This window comes from Bombyx mori, chromosome 14, assembly GCF_030269925.1.
Source record: "Bombyx mori chromosome 14, ASM3026992v2".
Classification (NCBI taxonomy): Eukaryota; Metazoa; Arthropoda; class Insecta; order Lepidoptera; family Bombycidae; genus Bombyx; species Bombyx mori.
In genome coordinates, this window is record NC_085120.1 from 9,081,170 (window position 1) to 9,101,608 (window position 20,439).

At 40.0% G+C, this 20,439-nt stretch overlaps 1 protein-coding gene and 1 non-coding gene across 3 annotated transcripts in view; both read left to right on the top strand.

Moving 5' to 3' along the window:
- The window catches only part of LOC101740818 (ubiquitin-like protein 3), a 178,247-nt gene that overhangs the window by 145,447 nt on the left and 12,361 nt on the right, over positions 1-20,439 (top strand). For both annotated transcript variants that reach the window (XR_002430411.3, XM_038015243.2), the window contains exon 2: positions 14,972-15,080. Coding sequence is in view for 1 of the 2 variants with exons in the window: in XM_038015243.2 (XP_037871171.1) it covers positions 14,972-15,080 (109 nt within the window). In the remaining variant the exon portion in view is untranslated. The remainder of the gene's footprint in view (positions 1-14,971; positions 15,081-20,439) is intronic.
- Positions 10,324-10,396, top strand: TRNAR-ACG (transfer RNA arginine (anticodon ACG)). The gene has a single exon. It is a non-coding gene; the product is annotated as a tRNA-Arg (tRNA).

Here is a 20,439-nt window from a genome sequence, read left to right on the forward strand (position 1 = left end):
GAGAGTACGAGCTAAGCGGTAGTAAGACCTTTGGGAGGGCGCGAGTCCTTCTAAGAAATCAGACCATCTGGCATCTCGGACTTCGGCGATGCGAGACTTTACGTCGCGTTGTAGGGCACGCATTCGAATACGATTTTCCGCGGTAGGATACCTGTCGTAGGCGCGTATCGAGGCGTTCTTAGCTCTAAGGAGTTCCCTAATATCGTCGGACAATTTGAAGCGGTGAAGGAAGTCCTCCGCTACAACTTGTTTCGATGACCTATCTAATGTCGAGGTGATGTGTGACGTTAAGATGTCTATGGCTTCAGCGGTATCCTGAGGAGACGGGATAGAGTCCGGGTTAAACGGGAGCGATGGTGGATCAGATTCAGCCAGGCTGATGCCCAGCGTGTGCCAATCCACCACAGTCCTCGTGACGGGAGCGGAATCGGGAGTTCAGCATTAATACTTTGTCAATACAGTCAAATCTGGATAAGCGAGAGTTCAAGGGAGCACAATCTCATTCTCGCTTATAGAGGTTTCTCACTAACCCGAGTTTCTCGCTAATGCTCCCTCTGAATTTCGATTCGCGATTTTCCGCATTCAAATGCATTCACTATTTTAAAGCCTTCGTCAAACAGAACGCGTAATTAGCGCTTTAGAGCGCTAAACTGACGCCGCGCTATGACGCCGGGATGTGTTGTACTACTATGGTAACATACCGTCAAACAGAGCCCCAGCTCTATAAGTACGCAGCGCTCTGTCGCGGCGTTAGGACGCTTTGACGTCAGGCGTTGTAATTTTTTACAAATTTTATTTTAGCGTCCGAGTGAATGTGTATTAAAATACTAAATAATGCCCGAAAAAATAATATAAATAAATATAATAATAAATATAATAAATAAAATACCCATACTTATACAATGCCACATCTGAATCACTCGATTTCTTAATACTTTTAAATTTTCACACTGTCGAAAAATCGAAAGGCACTATGATTTGGCGAATGTGTTGCGTCAAGGAGCGTTAGGCTCATCTAGTCAATTGGTGTGACATGAAAGAGCGCGACGTTAAGTACGCGGCGCTAAGTACGCGTTCTGTTTGACGAAGGCTTTAGTTTATGACTTTAATGACAGTACTTTAATTTTCCGTTTTTACATGATGCAGAACAGAACTTTCCTTCGCAATTGATTAACTATAAACTGAGTAAGTCCGACAAACAGGACGGTACACAGGCACACGTGTCCATTCGAAAATAATGCGATAAAAGAATACGATAAAATAACAACGTTATTTAGTTCCACGAAATAGAATAGGTTCAATATTCACGAGAAAACAATACAAAAACAATGATAGGAAGTTCCACGAAAGTTAAAAATGAGTCATAAAATAGCAGATGTTAAATTTGTAATTTTTTTTGTCATTTGTTCCTCCTAAATAATATATATAAATAAATAAAGCTCGGCTGTCGCTTATAGAGGTATAGATAGGTAGCAGTCTCACTTACGGAGGTCCATGAGGAAAAAACGACTCTCTCTTACAGAGGTTTCTGTTTCTCGCTAATAGAGGTTTTGGGAGCTTAAAATGACGGGTCCTTGCTATTACTCTCACTTATAGAGTTTTCTTACTTATCCAGTTCTCACTTACCCAGGTTTGACTGTACATAGCTATTAAACAAACAAACACAATTGATTGTCAAACAGAGAAATGGAATTGTCTTTTTTATTCTATTTTATATTATATTTATTATATTAATTACGTCAAAATACTTCAGATAAGTGTTACATAACAAAAAGTTATGTAAATTTGAAACACGCTTTCCGAAAAAAGTAATGTTTCATGTTATTTAATTTTTTGGTAACCCTAACAGTTTATCGAGGTATTAAAATAGTATTCGCGACGCCCGTATGTATATGTAATATACAAGTACCTGCGGCAGTTAGGGTCACGTGAACCCGCCAGGTGGTTGCTATTGTGACGTCATTTGTGAAATGAACGTCGCTAAATTAGAATCCGTTTCAACCTTACGGTTCCTTTACGTCACTGTGTATCGATTGTTTCAAATGAAGGTTGAACCTGAATTATTGTGAACGTGTATTCGCCCCGTTTATGTTTAGGTTTAGGTTTTTAGGGGTAAGGTTTATGCGTCTTGATTTACAATTGCTACACGCGTTTAAATATGTTTTTAGTCCGGTGCAAGAATGGTGCGGGTGTTGTAACTATTTGTTATAAAAAGCTTAATTGTTCGATCTAACTCGTTAACATAACGTAAACATATCGAGCGGTGAAAGGCGATTTGGTTTAAGCCACATTTTTACAGAAGAGCCAATTAAAGGTTAAATTTTGGAAAAAAAAACATAACCAAAAAACTTCAGATATTTAATTGAAGTTCAATTAAAAAGTCGAACTGTTAATGCTAATCTATCTATCTATCTATATATATGAAAATGAGTTGCTATTCGTTAGTCTCGCTAAAACTCGAGAACGGCTGGACGTATTTGGCTAATTTTGGTCTTGAATTACTTGTGGAAGTCCAGAGAAGGTTTAAAAGGAAGAGAAATATGAAAAAGCTCGGAATTAAATAAAAATAACAATTTTGTTTTTCCTTTGATTGATTGAGAAGTTTGATTGAGGCACTACGAAGTCTGCTGGATCAGCTAGTACCAAATAAAATGCACCTTTAAATACAAAGATAAATGTCGTGTACTAAGCGAAATATCGCTGAAACCAAATACCCTGTCACCCCTCGATATGTATGATTTATTGAAAATGAGCAAGCGCCCTAGAGAAAAATGCTTTAAAATTCAAATGTGTACAATATATAGATGAAAAATGACTCCGATCTTTCGCTATAAGAAAGGATACGTTGTAACACTATACATCTTATATTTGATATGAAATAAAATGGCCCGTGCAGTACCCCAGAGTGTGATACAGATAAAGGAAAGTGGAAATATGCCTCGGGCAATAATTGCTTGATTTACGATCGCGAGAAGCCAAAAGAAACCGGGTCAATAGTCATTCGCCGCGCCCTGATTTATTGCTGATGCCACCGGGGTAGTAGTGGGTCGATGGACCGGCCAATTTTGGTCATTTGCCCTGTATATCAAAATAATATGACTTTTACGATTGACAGCCAAAAAGGTTATACAAAAAGCATCAAACTTTTAGGTTTTGTGTGGGCGTGTACCTATTGGGCATGCTCATTACATTATAGGGTAAATAATTTACTGGTGTTGAGCCGTTGAGACAACTAGGATACGATGCAGTTATGCGAACCGGTTTTAAGGGTGGGATAGACCATTAAAAAGACAATCGAAACATGATCCTTATGTCAAAGGTTGCAGGATTTACTTTATACTGTTGCCATCCAACATGGGCCTAAGATGGTCAACCAAAATTAAAAAGGAATAGAAATCTTTGTAAATATAGTGAAATGTAATACGTTTTTAAATGTATGTATAATTTAAATCGAATGTTGTTGCTGTGAGATATCTGTCTTTTAATATCTCGTGAAGTTATGATGGGGTTTAAAAGAAATTTTCTGTCATACAAAAGGACCTTCTCTTTATAATTTGGCGGAGGTAAAATTTTACTTTATTAAATTATTAAAGAATAAAATGTGCTCCTTTATTTATTTATTTATTTTATGATTGAAAGATTACTGTTGGCCCGAAGGCCTTTCCAGTTTCACCAGGACAGGTGGCGAGCAAAGGCTCAGCCAAGAGGGGTGCAATTTGCTTACAACTGCCCGAGCGCCTCCGAAGGAGACCTAACAGCTCAAGAGCAATTGCTTCGCGAATGAATCTACTACCGAATCGGAATCGCGACCCACTGAGAAGATCTGGCGAGAAACTCAGCGGGCTGATGTATGGGTAACCGTGCACGTCGACCTCTTTGTCGAGTTCGACGAGTACGGTTACCGGGGTCCCTAAGTCTGCTCCTAGTATTAGAACTGAAGGCGTCTAATGCAAAGGTTATTGGATCTGATGGATCCGTAAGGACGTGAAATGTGCTCCACACGATATTAAAACCATGTTACCGTTCTTAGTTTATGTATAACTAGCGACCCGCCCTCGCTTCGCTTCGGAAACATTAAAACACACATGAAACAAAAAAAATAAAATAAAAAAATTAAAAAAAAGTAGCCTATGTTCATCAGGGACAATGTCGGCTTCTAATGGAAAAAGAATTTTTCAAATCGGTCCAGTAGTTTCGGAGCCTATTCGAAACAAACAAATCTTTCCTCTTTATAATATTAGTATAGATAGCGACCCGCCCTCGCTTCGCTTCGGAAACATTAAAACACACATGAAACCAAAAAAATTAAATAAAAAAAATAAAAAAAGTAGCCTATGTTCATCAAGGTCAATGTCGGCTTCTAATGGAAAAAGAATTTTTCAAATCGGTCCAGTAGTTTCGGAGCCTATTCGAAACAAACAAACAAACAAATCTTTCCTCTTTATAATATTAGTATAGATAGCGACCCGCCCTCGCTTCGCTTCGGAAACATTAAAACACACATGAAACCAAAAAAATAAAATAAAAAAAAATAAAAAAAAAGTAGCCTATGTTCATCAGGGACAATGTTGGCTTCTAATGGAAAAAGAATTTTTCAAATCGGTCCAGTAGTTTCGGAGCCTATTCGAAACAAACAAACAAACAAATCTTTCCTCTTTATAATATTAGTATAGATAATAGCTATACATGAAACTCGCATACATTCTTTATCGTGTATTTCTCCGTGCAAACATCTTCAATGTTGTACTAAATTCTAGTAAATATTTATCGTCATAACATTGTGTTCATATTTTATTACGCGTAGTGCGACGATTTTATATATAAAGATTTTTATTGACTAGAAAAGTTGTTTTCAAACTAGGCTAATAATACGTTTGTATGTAAAACTGCAATTTGTAATGCTTTCGCTTTATTTTATTACAGTAACCGCGGTAAGTAATTTGCGGTGTAGATTGTTTGATTCACGGCTTCCCTTAAGAAAGTTGAATTTCACTTCGCTCTCTTCGTTCGGTGGGATCTAAGCATAGATTCCACTAAAAAAAAAAAAAGAAACTAAAAAAAACATACAGTTGATTTTTTTTATTGCTCGTGTAGGCAGACGAGCATACGGCCCACCAGATGGTGAGTGGTTACCGTCGCCCATGGACTTCAGCAATGCCAGGGGCAAAGCCAAACCGCTGCCTTTTTTTTATTGCCTACATTGGTGGACGAGCTCACAGCCCACCTGATGTTAAGTGGTTACTGGAGCCCATAGACATCCACAACGTAAATGCGCCACCCACCTTGAGATATAAGTTCTAAGGTCTCAAGTTTAGTTACAACGGCTGCCCCACCCTTCAAACCGAAACGCATTACTGCTTCACGGCAGAAATAGGCAGGGTGGTGGTAGCCACCCGCGCAGACTCACAAGAGGTCCTACCACCAGTAATTACGCAAATTATAATTTTGCGGGTTTGATCGGATCCACCTGTGTGTGTATGACAAATAGAGGTCATAAACATCTCAACCTACCACCACCCTCAGGTGGGATGGATGTAATGTGCTCTGCGTCAACCCTGTCCCGCCGTTTCAATAGCCCCGACTGGGCTCCGGCCCGGTCCGAGGTAGGGCGCCGGTTGTGAGCGGCAGGAGTTTTTAGTGAGGTTCAACTCCCACATACCCCACCTGCCGCGCGGGTGGGGATCCGGCGATTTTCTCCTGTGGAAAAAAAAAAAAAAAAAAAACCTACCACCACCACCCATCTTGATTAATTAGGTTGAAGTCTCCATTGCGTTGTATAGCCGTTGTATCATTTTTCAAACTGGAACTGTTGGCTTCTTCGTAGCAGAAATAGGCTAGTTGGTGGTAGTGCCATCTAAGTCTCTAAAACTAACTAAAACCTGCTTTTTTTTCAAGGAGAGCGCTTTTGTGTTATGTATTGGCTCGGGCCGGTACCAACTGTAGCGTAATTACAAGTTTAAATAAAATTATATTGTTCGTAAAACGTTTCCTCGTATCTTTTCTCATTTCAATCTCGCAAATTACTTTCTCGTATCGTCCTGTGAAATTTCCTTGAACAAAAACCTCGGGTCCTCCGGAGAGCCCTCTGATTTTCTCCGCCGAACCCGAGTATCTGTTTGTGAAGTCTCCTCAACCGTTGTTCTATTTAATTGACCGAGAAATCGAACTACGGCTAGGTAGGTATGTGCCTTTAGGGTAAATGAATGAAATTTCATTAATGTCACGGTTTTTCCGTAATTTTAAATACAAGGATATTTATTATTATGAATAAATAAATAAATTCGTAGCAAAAAATCTGGTATGACGCATTACGTGCGTTATGGAAACTTGAATATTTTGGATGTGTTAACACTTTCACTGCCATGTAGGTCACCGGTGCCCTACGCGGCGCACTGAAGTAATTGCGTCGATTTCTCTCTACGTTCTTCTTATTAAGGCGCCGGAATATCTAGCAGACTCTCGGAAAGAAGAATCTAAAGATACTGACAATGAATCTATTTCTAAGAGACCTAAAAGACCAAAATATATATTAACAAACAAAAGAAGGCAAAGTTAGGCAATCCAAGCGCTTATTAACAGAAATCGACATGATTACTTCAGTGGGCCGCGTAGGGCACCGGTGACCTACATGACAGTCAAAGGGTTAAAAATGTATGACGTACTAGTGAAACTAGATCTTACTCCGCTGTGATTATTGCTAATCGCTAGATGTTGTGGCAATATTCGGGCGGCAGAGTGTCCTATGTTGGTGATACTACAACAAAAAAAATACATGCATCAAGTATAATATATTATCTTTCATCATATTCGGACACGTGGAGAACGAACGTACATACAAACACATTTTTTATTTATTTATATAGATAAATGAAGATTTTAGTTAAGAAATAAAATAACCAACTAAGAAAATCGTAAAGGACAACGAACACATTAATGGGACAAGTTGGTTGCAAAAGAAACGGCGCTTGTGTTGACAAATTTGTTTCACGAAATAAACGTTGCCAAATAAATAAATACGGATGATGTACAGCCTTTACGAGGCATGCAAACGATTCCCTAGAAACAAAGGTATAGAAGGGGTACTGGCATCACGCCAGCCGCCAGCCCGTGCGCATGTTTCATTCGCCGTTGTCGCGTACGTGTGTCAAATAAACTGATGCATTATTTCAAACAAATACAAAATTCAAATTCAAACAAATTCCCTACGGTAGGCAGCGCCTTGACTCTGCCCCTGGCATTGCTGAAGTCCATGGGCGACGGTAACTATTCACCATCAGGTGGGCCGTCTGCGCGTCTGCCTACAAGGGCAATAAAAAAAATTGTCGAGTGACATAGGAACATTGCATTCACAGTGAATTGAAGCCGATAAATAGGTTACGTTATTTCATTAATCAACCTAAAACCGAAACGGCCAATAGAGACTGTACTAGGTTTCAACCAAATACAAACGAGCAGAGTAATTATTCAGATGTTAGTAAGAGATCTCTTGGTAACAAACACGTCATTACGGATCCTCCCGATCCATTAACGGTGCTTTTAGGTACCACAAGCACTGTAACCCACAGACATAGCCCACTGAGTTTCTCGCCGGATCTTCTCAGTGGGTCGCGTTTCCGATCCGGTGGTAGATTCTACGAAGCACTGCTCTTGCTAGGCAGGGTCAGTCCTAGCAACACTCCCGGTTAAAGCCCCGAGAGCTCACCTACACGTCAAAGAGAAGCTGAAATAGCCTATCACGGTATCTAGGTAGGGAGAAAAAAAATTGGTAACAATTTTCATTACTATTTGTGATCACTGGATGGGCGGACTTTCAATAGGCAGCTAAATTTCTCAAAAGATTGAGAAGAAGAAGTCAATAGGCCAAGGAGCTGTCAAAATCGTTAGACTTATTATTAGGTCTGTCTGATATTTGAAAATGTTATTTAATACAGTTGGCCACGAAATTGTAAGTCGGGATAGCAACTTGTCAAAGATCAAATACTAAACAGGGCCCCATTTCTCGCACTAGGATGGCGATTGAAGAGGAGGATAAATATTATGGTTATTATGATAATGATACCCAATATATAAAGCGGTAGAATACTGAATACATTAACGATCCGGTCCCATAAATAATATAATACGAACCCGTTTATAGCAAATTTGATATTCGACATTGTAAATAGAGGTTTATTATTTGTTCTATAATATTCTAATCCTTATGGATAGAATAAGTACCGGTTCAAACCGGATCTTTTATTATTAAAAAAAACGTAAATATGTCGTCAGTTAATGTCTGTAGCATGTAGATACTTGTATGGCTATGTATGTACGGGTATTTTTGTTTGGGTGTAATGAATAATAAATGAAATATAAATAATAATTGCAATTTTTTATATAACTTAAAATGGATAAGATTTAAAGAACCTAACATCCAATGACAGCGGAAGAAAAATAGAAGAAATAAAGCTCAAAAAGGAAAATGTATTTTACTTCGCCAAAAAGCTTGCTTAGTACATTAAAAATGTTTCATGGATCCTTGGTAATTTTAAACTGAACCCGCTAAATTCTATCAAATTTATATTAATAATTATAATAATACAAAAAAAAGCTACAAACAATAAATAATTTGGCTGTCGCTTTGTGAATGTAGCGCTATGAAAGCGTCGGATATTATTCGGATGGCGGGAAAATGAATGATGGCGACCGCGAGTCGACCGCGCGTGCTCTTGGCGAGGTTCACGATTCTCTCCGGATATTTTATAATGTAACTTCGTAATTTGCATTGTTTGAATACTTAAATTAGATGATCGCGGCATTTTGGTTTTTGTGATTCGCAGACATAATTAAAAGTACTGTTGTACTGGTTCAATTTCGCGTTTAGTATTTTTACAGATTTAGAAGTGTGAAAGACTATTTTGTCAACTTACTGGGTTTCTCGCCGGATCTTCTCAGTGGGTCGCGATTTCGATTCCGGTAGTGGATTCTTTTTTTTTTATTGCCCTTGTAGGCAGACGAGCATACGGCCCACCTGATGGTGAATGATTACCGTCGCCCATGGACGTCAGCAATGCCAGGAGCAGAGCCAAGCCGCTGCCTGCCGCTTAATACTCTCCACAAGCTTCGTTTAAAGAAGGACATGTCATAGCGCTCGGGAAACACCGTGGAGGGGAGCTCATTCCATAGCCGGAACATCCGTAAAAACCATTGTAGATTTGTATATTAGTATAGATAGCGCTTTTCAATGTAATTAAGTAATCGGTTCTATTCCTAGCATTTTGGTGTCTATGGGCTCAAGGGATTACTTTCTTTTGAGGTGGCCATTCAAAAGCACTACTGAACCATGCATCCGATTGACTTGAAACTTGGTTGGTATCCATGTAGAAAATACATGTACTTAATGGATAGGCTAATATTTACATGAGCGTTGGACTCCCTACACCAGTTACGGGGGCGTTAATGATGAGAATCTTTGTGGGGGTGATAAATAATAATGTTAATTTTAAATGCCCGGCAAAGTGGGCGGGAACAGCCAGTCTCTACATATTTCTAAGCACATGTTTGTATGTTTATTTCTCATAACAATAATAATAGGCTAAGTTGTTTTTAAAGTACTATTTGTCTCCTATTTTATCAAAAAATATTTGTTTAATTATGTTCGAAGTTATTAATGATACTGATGAACACCAAGATTTAACAATAATAATATAAATATTGCGGATGTCCAAGGGCGATAGCGACCGCTGTTAATTTAGACGAATCGCATGTTCGCCACTTTAAGAGGTAATAAAATAAATGCCGTTATGTTTATGTAAATATATTTTATATCTAATAACGTTTCCTACACCCTATTTCTTAATTTGGTTAACTGCCTTCAAAAAAGGAGGAGGTTCTCAATCCGACGATTCCGTATTATTTACGCGTGTTACCTCAGATTTTTTTAATAGATGAACCCGATTTTGTTGCTTCTTTTTTTTAACTTGAAACCTGTAATTATCTCACCTGTAGTATGGGTGGGTTATCTTTAATAATGTATATTAAATTGACTACGACTGTAGGAAAAGTTGATAGCTGTGAAATGATTTTTAGGGCTGATTTGTTAATAAAACTTTGGAGCACTATACGCATGTATGTTCATGACCATTCAGGTGGAAGAGAGGAAAGCGGAGCAATTGTATTACCGACCTAAAATTTTTAAATACAAAACATGTTTGATAAAAATGCCAACAACCATATTATATTGAATTATATCTTCATTTTTATTGGTTGAAGTCTATTTTCTTTGATCTTGTATTATGTTACTCATAAAACGAAGAGTAGTCTATTTTCAGACTATAGACCTAAGGCCCTGTGGCGCAACGGATAACGCGTCTGACTACGGATCAGAAGATTCCAGGTTCGAATCCTGGCAGGGTCGCAGATTTTTTCTTTATTTTTTTAATTTACTACCGAAGTAAAAACTTTTCTCCTCACATAAAAAAATAGGCTCAAGCTATCAAACTCAATTAGATAATAAAGGTTACTTAATCACACGCGTTAGAATCTCTACCGCGACAGATTAAAATACATATTAATGCGTTGCTCCTACGAGTAAATAAGCTTAGAACTGCGGCTTTGTAATGCTAATGAGACACCCGTAATGGTTCACCCCTAACTGGAAAGGTCATAGGACCAGATTGGAACTAAGAAGAATAAAACGTATTTACAAATTTTATTCTCGTTGATATAAGGTCGGCCACTACACGTGAAGCGTTTAAGACGAGGGTTCGAGAACTGTTTCTCAGAGAGTTCGCAGTCATCTAATTGATAATATTTATTTATATATATATTTATATGTAGATATTTATGTATATATGTATTTATTTAAGTACGAGTATTTGTATCTATAAATATTATGTATGGTATATAACTAGTCAGGTCATAAGTAATGTCACACAGTAAAAACTTTTCTTTTAGAATGCTGGCCACAAAAAAGTGTATTGAATTCGAAATTCGAATTGTTCATGAAAATAAAAATGTATACTTTTAGAGTTTTACTCATTTTTAAATATGGAGTGGACGCTTAAAGAAGACCGTGTTGCAGTTATTGCGTTGCATCGTTGCGGTTACGCGCCAATTCAAATTTTTTACATACTGAAAAATTTGAATATAACCAAAAGATTCGTTTATCGTACCATCAAACGATACAATGAAGACTCTAGTGTAGATGACAGATCAAGAAGTGGTCGCCCTCGGTCTGTTAGGACTCCAGCAGTGATAAAAGCTGTGAAGGCGCGAATTCAAAGAAATCCCAAACGTAAGCAGAAACTGTTGGCCCTTCAGATGGGGTTAAGCAGAACCACGGTGAAAAGGGTGTTAAATGAAGACTTAGGGCTTCGGGCATATCGAAGAAAAGCAGGACATCGTTTGAATGCTCGTCTAATGGACCTGAGACTGAAGAGATGCCGCGCTTTGTTGAAGCGGTACGCGGGAAAAAAATATCGGGAAATTCTTTTTTCGGATGAAAATTTTTTTACCGTAGAAGAGAGCTACAACAAACAAAATGATAAGGTGTACGCACACAGTAGTGAAGAAGCGAGCAACCGTATTCCGCGTGTCCAACGAGGTCATTTTCCATCCTCGCTCATGGTATGGTTGGGAGTTTCTTATTGGGGCTTAACAGAGGTACATTTTTGTGAGAAAGGAGTAAAAACGAATGCAGTTGTGTATGAAAAAACAGTCCTGACGAACCTTGTGGAACCTGTTTCTCATACCATGTTCAATAACAGGCACTGGGTATTCCAACAAGATTCGGCGCCAGCTCATAGGGCGAAGAGCACACAAGACTGGCTGGCGGCGCGTGAAATCGACTTCATCCGGCACGAAGGCTGGCCCTCCTCCAGTCCAGATTTGAATCCGTTAGATTACAAGATATGGCAACACTTGGAGGAAAAGGCGTGCTCAAAGCCTCATCCCAATTTGGAGTCACTCAAGACATCCTTGATTAAGGCAGCCGCCGATATTGACATGGACCTCGTTCGTGCTGCGCTAGACGACTGGCCGCGCAGATTGAAGGCCTGTATTCAAAATCACGGAGGTCATTTTGAATAAAATTTAGTGTCATCAGAATCTATATTTTGTTAAGTTCATTTTGGTATATGAATGGTTACATAATGAATAAACTTGTTTCAATTATTTTACATTAAATATGTGACAGAATTTATGACCTGACTAGGTATATGTTTAAGTAATATCACTATCACACTACACCTATCAAGGTTCATCTCTGCACCCCCCTAAGGTAGACTGTCAGAGAATGCCTATGGCATTAAGTCCGCCTTTGTAGTGTCTAGTATATAAAGCTATAAATAAATAAATAAACAAATATTACCCCTCATTTTCGTTGCCTTCTAAACCTAACCTATTGTTGATACTTGCTGTGTAGTCACCGACGCAATGCAGATCCAAGCTACTTACTGCTGAGGGCTTTTTTGGATGGATCAGCTCATGGTCCTTGTCTGAAGTAAGTAGTGGATGGAGCCCGCAGGCATGACTACGTGAATGTCGCCACCTACCGTGTGACAAATGTCTCAGCTTGCAAAGGGAAACGCATGTATGCTTCGCGCCAGAAATATTACCACTAGTAAATGGTAAAAATAATATTCTAATCAAAGATTCTGCTGTGAATGCTTCAGTCGCCTTTTACAGGGTGGTACTATTTTAGGTTGACACTACACACTCGACGCTCATACACATGTTAATATTAATGTCAATGTTTTATCCTTGTTAAATTATTTGCGGATTGGCGTTATGGTAAAAATGAGGTGACCGGATCATATCAAACAATGCTCACATTATATTTTAAAAATTAGGAAAATCAGATTTCCTTCCGATTTATGTCAATAACCTGCCGCTAAGCAAGCATTCACGGCCTCCGGACATGGCAGCTGTCATTGCAATACAGTGAAAAAGGCTGGTTTTTATGTGTCATACACCTCGACGTGCAACACCCGGTCAAGATGTTTGGTATGATCGACGGTAGCTGCGCCAGCAGGTGAACTTCATTAGGTCTACTTTTGTGACATTAAAATTACAAACACAAGAAATAAATTTAAAATTAACCATTTTAATTAATTATATTGTAAAAACTGTGATACGTCTGGTATTTGTATTTGAAGAGTAATAAGCATAATTAGTAGTAGAGATATAAATAAGGGTATACGAATATGGGATTGTGGGTCCGATATTCAATTACTGGTGGTAGGAACTCTTGTGAGCCCGCACGGGTAGGTACCACCACACTGCCTATTCCTGCCGTGAAGCAGTAATGCGTTTGAAGGGTGGGACAGCCGTTGTAACTATACTGAGACCGTAGAACTTATATCCAATATTATAATATCCAATCCATCCATCACTGCAATAAAAAAATAAAAAAATATAGTAAGTAGTAGAGGTAAAGTGAGCTGCGGGCGCGGAAGGCCCATTCTCGGCGGTCCGTGCTCGAGTCGTGGTCGAGGCGATTGGCCAACCCTACGTGGGGGCTACGGACCGTCGAGGCGGTTTACCCGGTCTTTGATGACTGGGTGAATCGTGGCGAAGGACGTCTCACCTTTCGTCTGGTGCAGGTGCTGACCGGGCACGGATTCTTCGGGAAGTACCTGCGCCGGATAGGGGCTGAGCCGACGACGAGGTGTCACCATTGTGGACACGACCTGGACACGGCGGAGCATACGCTCGCTGTCTGCCCCGCTTGGGAGGTGCAGCGCCGTGTCCTGGTCGCAAAGATAGGACCTGACTTGTCGCTGCCTGGCGTCGTGGCGTCGATGCTTGGCGGCGATGAGTCATGGAAGGCTATGCTCGACTTCTGCGAGTGCACCATCTCGCAGAAGGAGGCGGTGGGGCGAGTGAGGGAAAGCTCTCCTCACTACGCAGAAACCCGCCGCCGCCGAGCAGGGGGTCGGGACCGGGGTCGTATCCGTGGCCTGGCCCCCTAAGAGCTAGGGGTCCCACCCGTTTTGTGCGGGGAGGGACCCAGACGTGGGGTGGCGTGCTCTGCACGCTCACCCGCAATAGGAAGCCGGGTGATGGTAGACCGCGTTCCCCCGACCGCTCTGGGGGAAGGTGTAACGCGGCGCCATCAAAGCGGGTTCTCGGCCCGCTGAACGAGGGAACCGGTGGTCGTGTCGCTGGCGGCCACCGGTCCGGCGTCCGTGGGACGGTGGGATGGATGTAATGTGCTCTGCGTCAACCCTGTCCCGCCGTTTCAATAGCCCCGACTGGGCTCCGGCCCGGTCCGAGGTAGGGCGCCGGTTGTGAGCGGCAGGAGCTTTTAGTGAGGTTCAACTCCCACATACCCCACCTGCCGCGCGGGTGGGGATCCGGCGATTTTCTCCTGAGGAAAAAAAAAAAAAAAAAAAAGTAGTAGAGGTAAGTAAGGGTATACGCGTATGGGATTGTGGGTTCGATAGCCTAGACCTCTTTCATATTGCCTCTGCATTTTCCATCCGTTGCAGTTAAATCACCTTATTTTCTAATCGACCCCTTGCTTCACGTGATGGGAAACGAATTCCTCCTTCTTTTATCTGGTTATAACTGTCGCGCGTTAATGGCGCTAGCGTCACGAAGCGAAAATTGAATATTTTTTTCATTTCACTGTCACCTCGCCATCCGATTTAAAACCTATATCATTATGATTTTTTTTTGTTCTAATATAAGAGTGGGGCAGCCGTTGTAAATTATACTGAGACCTAAGAACTATCTCAAGGTGGGTGGCGTATTTACCTTGTAGATGTCTATGGGTTCCGGTTACCACTTAACACCAGGTGTGCTGTGAGCTCGTCCACCCATCTAAGAAAAAGAAAAAAAAAAGTAAAAAATTGTGTCAATGTTCCGAATGTTTCCGAATTGCAATGCGTGTAGATGTAGACATCGGAGAACTGAAAATACATGGACTGTTGTTCGTTCTCACATCTCCATCAAACATTATTTTCTGATGTATTTTCTATTGTTCCAGATCAACCTACGACTGATCCTGGTTTCCGGAAAGACGAAAGAGTTCGTCTTCAGTCCCGTCGACTCGGCCGGCGACATCGCATTGCACGTCTACGATAATTGGCCCGAAGGTTAGTTAATACGATTGTCGCTTAGTCTTGGACTGAACAAGAATAGAATTTTATTAATACGCTTTTTTATTAGCTTCAGACGTATGTATGTTAGTATGTAACGGAATCTTTGAACATGATTTTGACCCCCTTCAAAACGTCGGATTAACTCGAAATTTGGTATACTTATTAAGGATCGATGACAACTCAATACTAAAAAAAAAATATTGAAAAAATTGAAATTCAACTAAAAAATTAAAAATTAATAATAGTTTAAAAAAACCAACAAAATACGCTTTTATAAAATCGTTTTTTCTTACACTATTTTTAATTCAAATTTATTAAAATTTATTTTCCATTTTTTAGTTGGATTTTTTATAAAAGCATATTTTGTTAGGTTTTTTTTAAACTATTATTTATTTCGTTACGAGTATGTTTTTATGTTTGTATGAAGAGTTCTCTTTTTAAACGGTTTTATTTAGCTCGACCTGTACGGAATTTGTTTTTTATTTATTTGGGTCAAAATTTGAAATTGAAATTTAAGCACCTTCCCGTTGTCAGATTGATCTGAAATTTGGTACACACATTTAATTTACATGACAATACAATATAATAAAATCAATGACATTATAAATCTAAGATGGCCGCCGATACAAAATGGCGGATTACATATTTTTCCTTAAACTCCTCAATATGGGTATCAAATGAAAGGGTTACACTAGTAAAACACGATGATTATGTCAAATTTAAAATTCAAGATGGACGCCGTTCCAATATGGCGGACTAGGTACATATTTTTCCACAACCACCACAATATGGGTATCAAATAATAGGACTACACTAGCAGAATACTGTCATTATGTCAAAATTTCGTATTAGCTGTTACAAGTTACAAAATGGCGTATTAGGTGGGGGCATGATTAGTCGTGTCGAGAACAGTTGCGTCCAAGATTGTGTGACGTTAGAGGGGCAGATAAAAAAAAATAGGTAATTAGATACCTCGTTAGTAAGCGGTAGCTATACCACCCAAGTTAAGTTAATAGGTTAAAACGTGCCGAGGACTGTATGGCATTAGGGTGGGTAAAAATGTAATGTCGTCAGCGCTTCCCCCTCAAGATTGGGCGCATCTTGTTGTATATTAAGCCTTGCCCCTTTGCTGGACTTCTGGCGGGGTCGACCGTCAAAATGCCCCTTAATCGTGGGAACAACAATAAATAAAAAAGCAAACAAAAATAAAAACGAAACTGCTACACAACGAAAAAGAAGGCTCGAAAAGGCAAAAGAAAAGTATAGAACTAAACGTGCAAAGGAGAGTGAAAATGAAACCCACAGTTGACTACAGAAACGAAGAGAACGGTTAGCAACAGAAACACCTGAGCAACATGATACCAGGTTAATAGCACAACGTGAGAGACAAAGGCAGCTGGTAGAGTCAGAAACACCTGAGCGTCATGAGTGCAGGCTAGCATCACAACGTGACAGACGAAGAGAGTTAATAGCGTCAGAAAAACCCGAGCGTCATGAGTCCAGGCTAGCATCACAACGTGACAGACAAAGAGAGTTGTTAGCATCAGAAACATCTGAGCGTCATGAGTCTAGGCTAGCATCACAACGTGATAGACGAAGAGAGCTAATAGCGTCAGAAACACTTGAGCGTCATGAGTCCAGGCTAAGATTACAACGTAACAGACAAATAGAGCTATTAGCGTCAGAAACACCTGAGCAACATGAGGCCAGATTAACAGGACGGCGTGAGAGACGAAAGGAGTTAGAAGCTTCAGAAACACCTGAGCAACGCCACGACAGATTAAATAACCAACGTGAGCGTGCACAGCAACGCAGAGCTGAAAATCATGTACAAGCGTTTGAAAATGCCATTAACACATCGTGTATACACGTTTGTGACATTTGCACGAAGCATTGATATCCTAACCAAATTCATACTGTACGTTACAACACAGCTGTATTAGGATATCTACCTGCAGAACTGTCTTCAAAAACAACATTACTTTTATGTTCACGCTGCCAAACACATGTGACCAGTAATAAAACAATAGCACCATCAAAGGCGTACTGGAATAATCTGGATCCAGGTTCAATACCAGATGAGATTCAAGCGCTGACGCAAGCAGAGCAGCGATTGCTGTGTAGAATCATCCCGCTTGTTAAAATCGTAAAATTTACTGGGCTATACGGGCAGTACGGTTTCCGCGGACAAGCAGTGTTGTTTGCCCAAGATATCTTTGAGGTCAGTGAAAGATTACCTAATATGCTTCCAAGATCTTCCAGCCAGGTGGGTATCGTTGTAGTTACAGAACGTTTGGAGAATTTGAACATCACAAGAGAGTTCACAATATCTCGCGAAAAATTCTACAGCGCTTTAAGATGGCTAACTAGAAATAACCCACTTTATAGAGATGTACGCATTGCCAAAATGTCCAGATTAGTGAACAAGACTTAATACGACTTAGTGTGCCAGATATACCTGAAAACGGTGAACCTGAAAGAATTGAAATTCCAAATGTATTCATTAGTATTAATGACGTTGCTAGAATTATTCGGGCTTCATGGCATCAAGGTGACCACAGCGTTTTCACTTCGGGATTTGCCGGCGTGCAATGTAATGGCATGCACGTTATTTACCCTAAAGCCATACAGTTTCCAGCAAAATTCAATTATGGTACGGCTGAAAGAAGGATCTTGCCCTTAGCTTTGTCATGGGCATCCACCGTCCATAAAATGCAGGGCAGCACCGTCGACCATGCAGTAGTATATTTAGGCTCAAAATTGTTTGAGGAAGGACAAGCATACGTGGCTCTAAGTCGAGTCAAGTCTCTGGAAGGGCTATCTATGTATTGAGGAATTAGATTGTACTAAATTATCAGGTAAGAAACCGTGTAATAATGATGCACTGAATGAATTAAATAGAATGAGGAATATTCGGTAGACAATTTCACTAAATACTAAAAACAAGAAAATAAAAATCGGTAAAAAAACTTTTAAGTTAAACGGTTTTATTTTATGTGCACTGAAAACTACAAAATAAATAAATAGTTACTTACCTATCAACCTACGTAGGTGATCTCGGTCATTAATATCTCTGATGGTAGTGGTTGTCATAACATGAACCATGTCAGCGGCCGAAAGGCAGTTCATGAAAGAACACTAACACCAGGGTTTGCTTGGTAGGTAAACTAAGCACACACTATAACAAGTAGGTATTTTGACCTTCTAGTTCAGAAATATTTTGGTACTAGGCAGAATAGCTTTTAGGCATATTAGACTAAAATAAAAACGTGGGGCCCATTATTATTTCTGTATTACTTTCTACTATACTAAGTGTGGATTGTATCGACTTATTATAATCGTCATCATCATCATCCTAGCGGCTTATCCCGGTCGCATCTAAAACCTCATAGCTCCGGAGTCCAGGGTCCGCTGAATCGACTTACTATAATCGTAACTGGAGGTTTTGACCATCAATAACCAGCCGTGGCGGCTTCACCAGCGAACGGCGAGCTCATGATCTACCAAAGTATAAGATATGCTCTGCCATAGATATGATTTCAGAGGGGCCCCACGTTTTTATTTTAGTCTAATATGCCTAAAAGCTATTCTGCCTAGTACCAAAATATTTCTGAACTAGAAGGTCAAAATACCTACTTGTTATAGTGTGTACTTAGTTTACCTACCAAGCAAACCCTGGTGTTAGTGTTCTTTCATGAACTGCCTTTCGGCCGCTGACATGGTTCATGTTATGACAACCACTACCATCAGAGATATTAATGACCGAGATCACCTACGTAGGTTGATAGGTAAGTAACTATTTATTTATTTTGTAGTTTTCAGTGCACATAAAATAAAACCGTTTAACTTAAAAGTTTTTTTACCGATTTTTATACTCCTCAAGAATAAGGGTCGTTGTTTGAAGTCACATAATAATCGTTATGTTTTAGCTTTACTACACAGGCCTTCGCTCTGTCCAAAGAGCTCGCATTGTGTAACCGTCTTCACGTTTTAAAGTCAAAATTACACTGTCATTTCCCATTTGGTCTGGATGTAATATAATATCCATAATTCCTCAAACAGTCAAGTAAAACGTTGAGTGGAAATAGTAACAGGAACGCGGTGTAAGCTCACTGAGTTTCTAGCCGGATTTTCTCAGTGAGTCGTGATTCCGATTCGGTGGTAGATTCTGCGAAGCGCTGCTCCTGCTAGGGCTAGTGTTAGCAATTTCTCTCAGGTTGAGCCCGTGAGCTCATCTACCCGTCCGGACGTAGCTGGAATAGCCTCTTAACCTACCAACGAATAGGTAGGGAATAAAAATGCGGTGCTATAGTCGTTTAACGCGCGGTACGTATTCCTAATTTCACTATGATTATCATCACGCGAGCCGCAGGGCGTCCAATGCCGAATATCGTAGCCGTAATAAATATAAAATTTGAATGTTGACTGTTTATTAGTTAGTTTGAAGTAGTCGTGGCCTAAAGGATAAGACGTCCGGTGCATCCGTATCTAGCGATGCAACGGTGTTCGAATCCCGCATGCGGGTACCAATTTTTTTAATGAAATACGTACTTGACAAATGTTCATGATTGACTTCCACAGTGAAGGAATAACGTCGTGTAATAAAAACCAAAGCCGCAAAATTATAATTTGCGTAATTACTGGTGGTAAGACCTCTTGTGAGTCCGTACGGGTAGGTACCACCACCCTCCCTGTTTCTGCTGTGAAGCAGTAGTGCGTTTCGGTTTGAAGGGTGGGGCATTTGCGTTGAAGATGTCTACGGGATCCAGTAACCACTTAACACCAGGTGGGCTGTGAGCTCGTGCACTCATCTAAGCAATAACAAAAAAAAAATTATACTAGACGAGAATCACGGCTTCACCCACTCTAAATCAATAATGTAATTCAGAATAAATTATAAATGTTTCATTTTCACGGGATAAATAGTTGCTTGTGTCGCTCTTTGTCTCATAAACGACCAGTTTTTTTTTGATTTATTCTTACTTAGATAAAATCAAGAACCACCAAACACACTATCATATATTTTTGATTGGTGGGTAGGGCAAGACGCCCTACCCACCAATCCGTAATGGTGAGCCCGTAATGGTAGGTACCGCCAGATGGGTGCCCCAGAGCAGTAATGCTGTCCAGTTTGAAGGGTAGGGCAACTGTGGTACTATAGAATTAAGACTTGGAACGTATGAGTCAAGGTGGGTGACGGCATTGTTGATGTCTAAGCACTTAACAACAAGTGGACCATGAGCTCGTTCACTCGTCTAAGTAATATAGCCGGTGTGATATCATGAAAAATATCGTATGTCTTGATCCAGGATTGAAGTGATCTTTATGGGAAATTTCATCATATAGTGCTGAG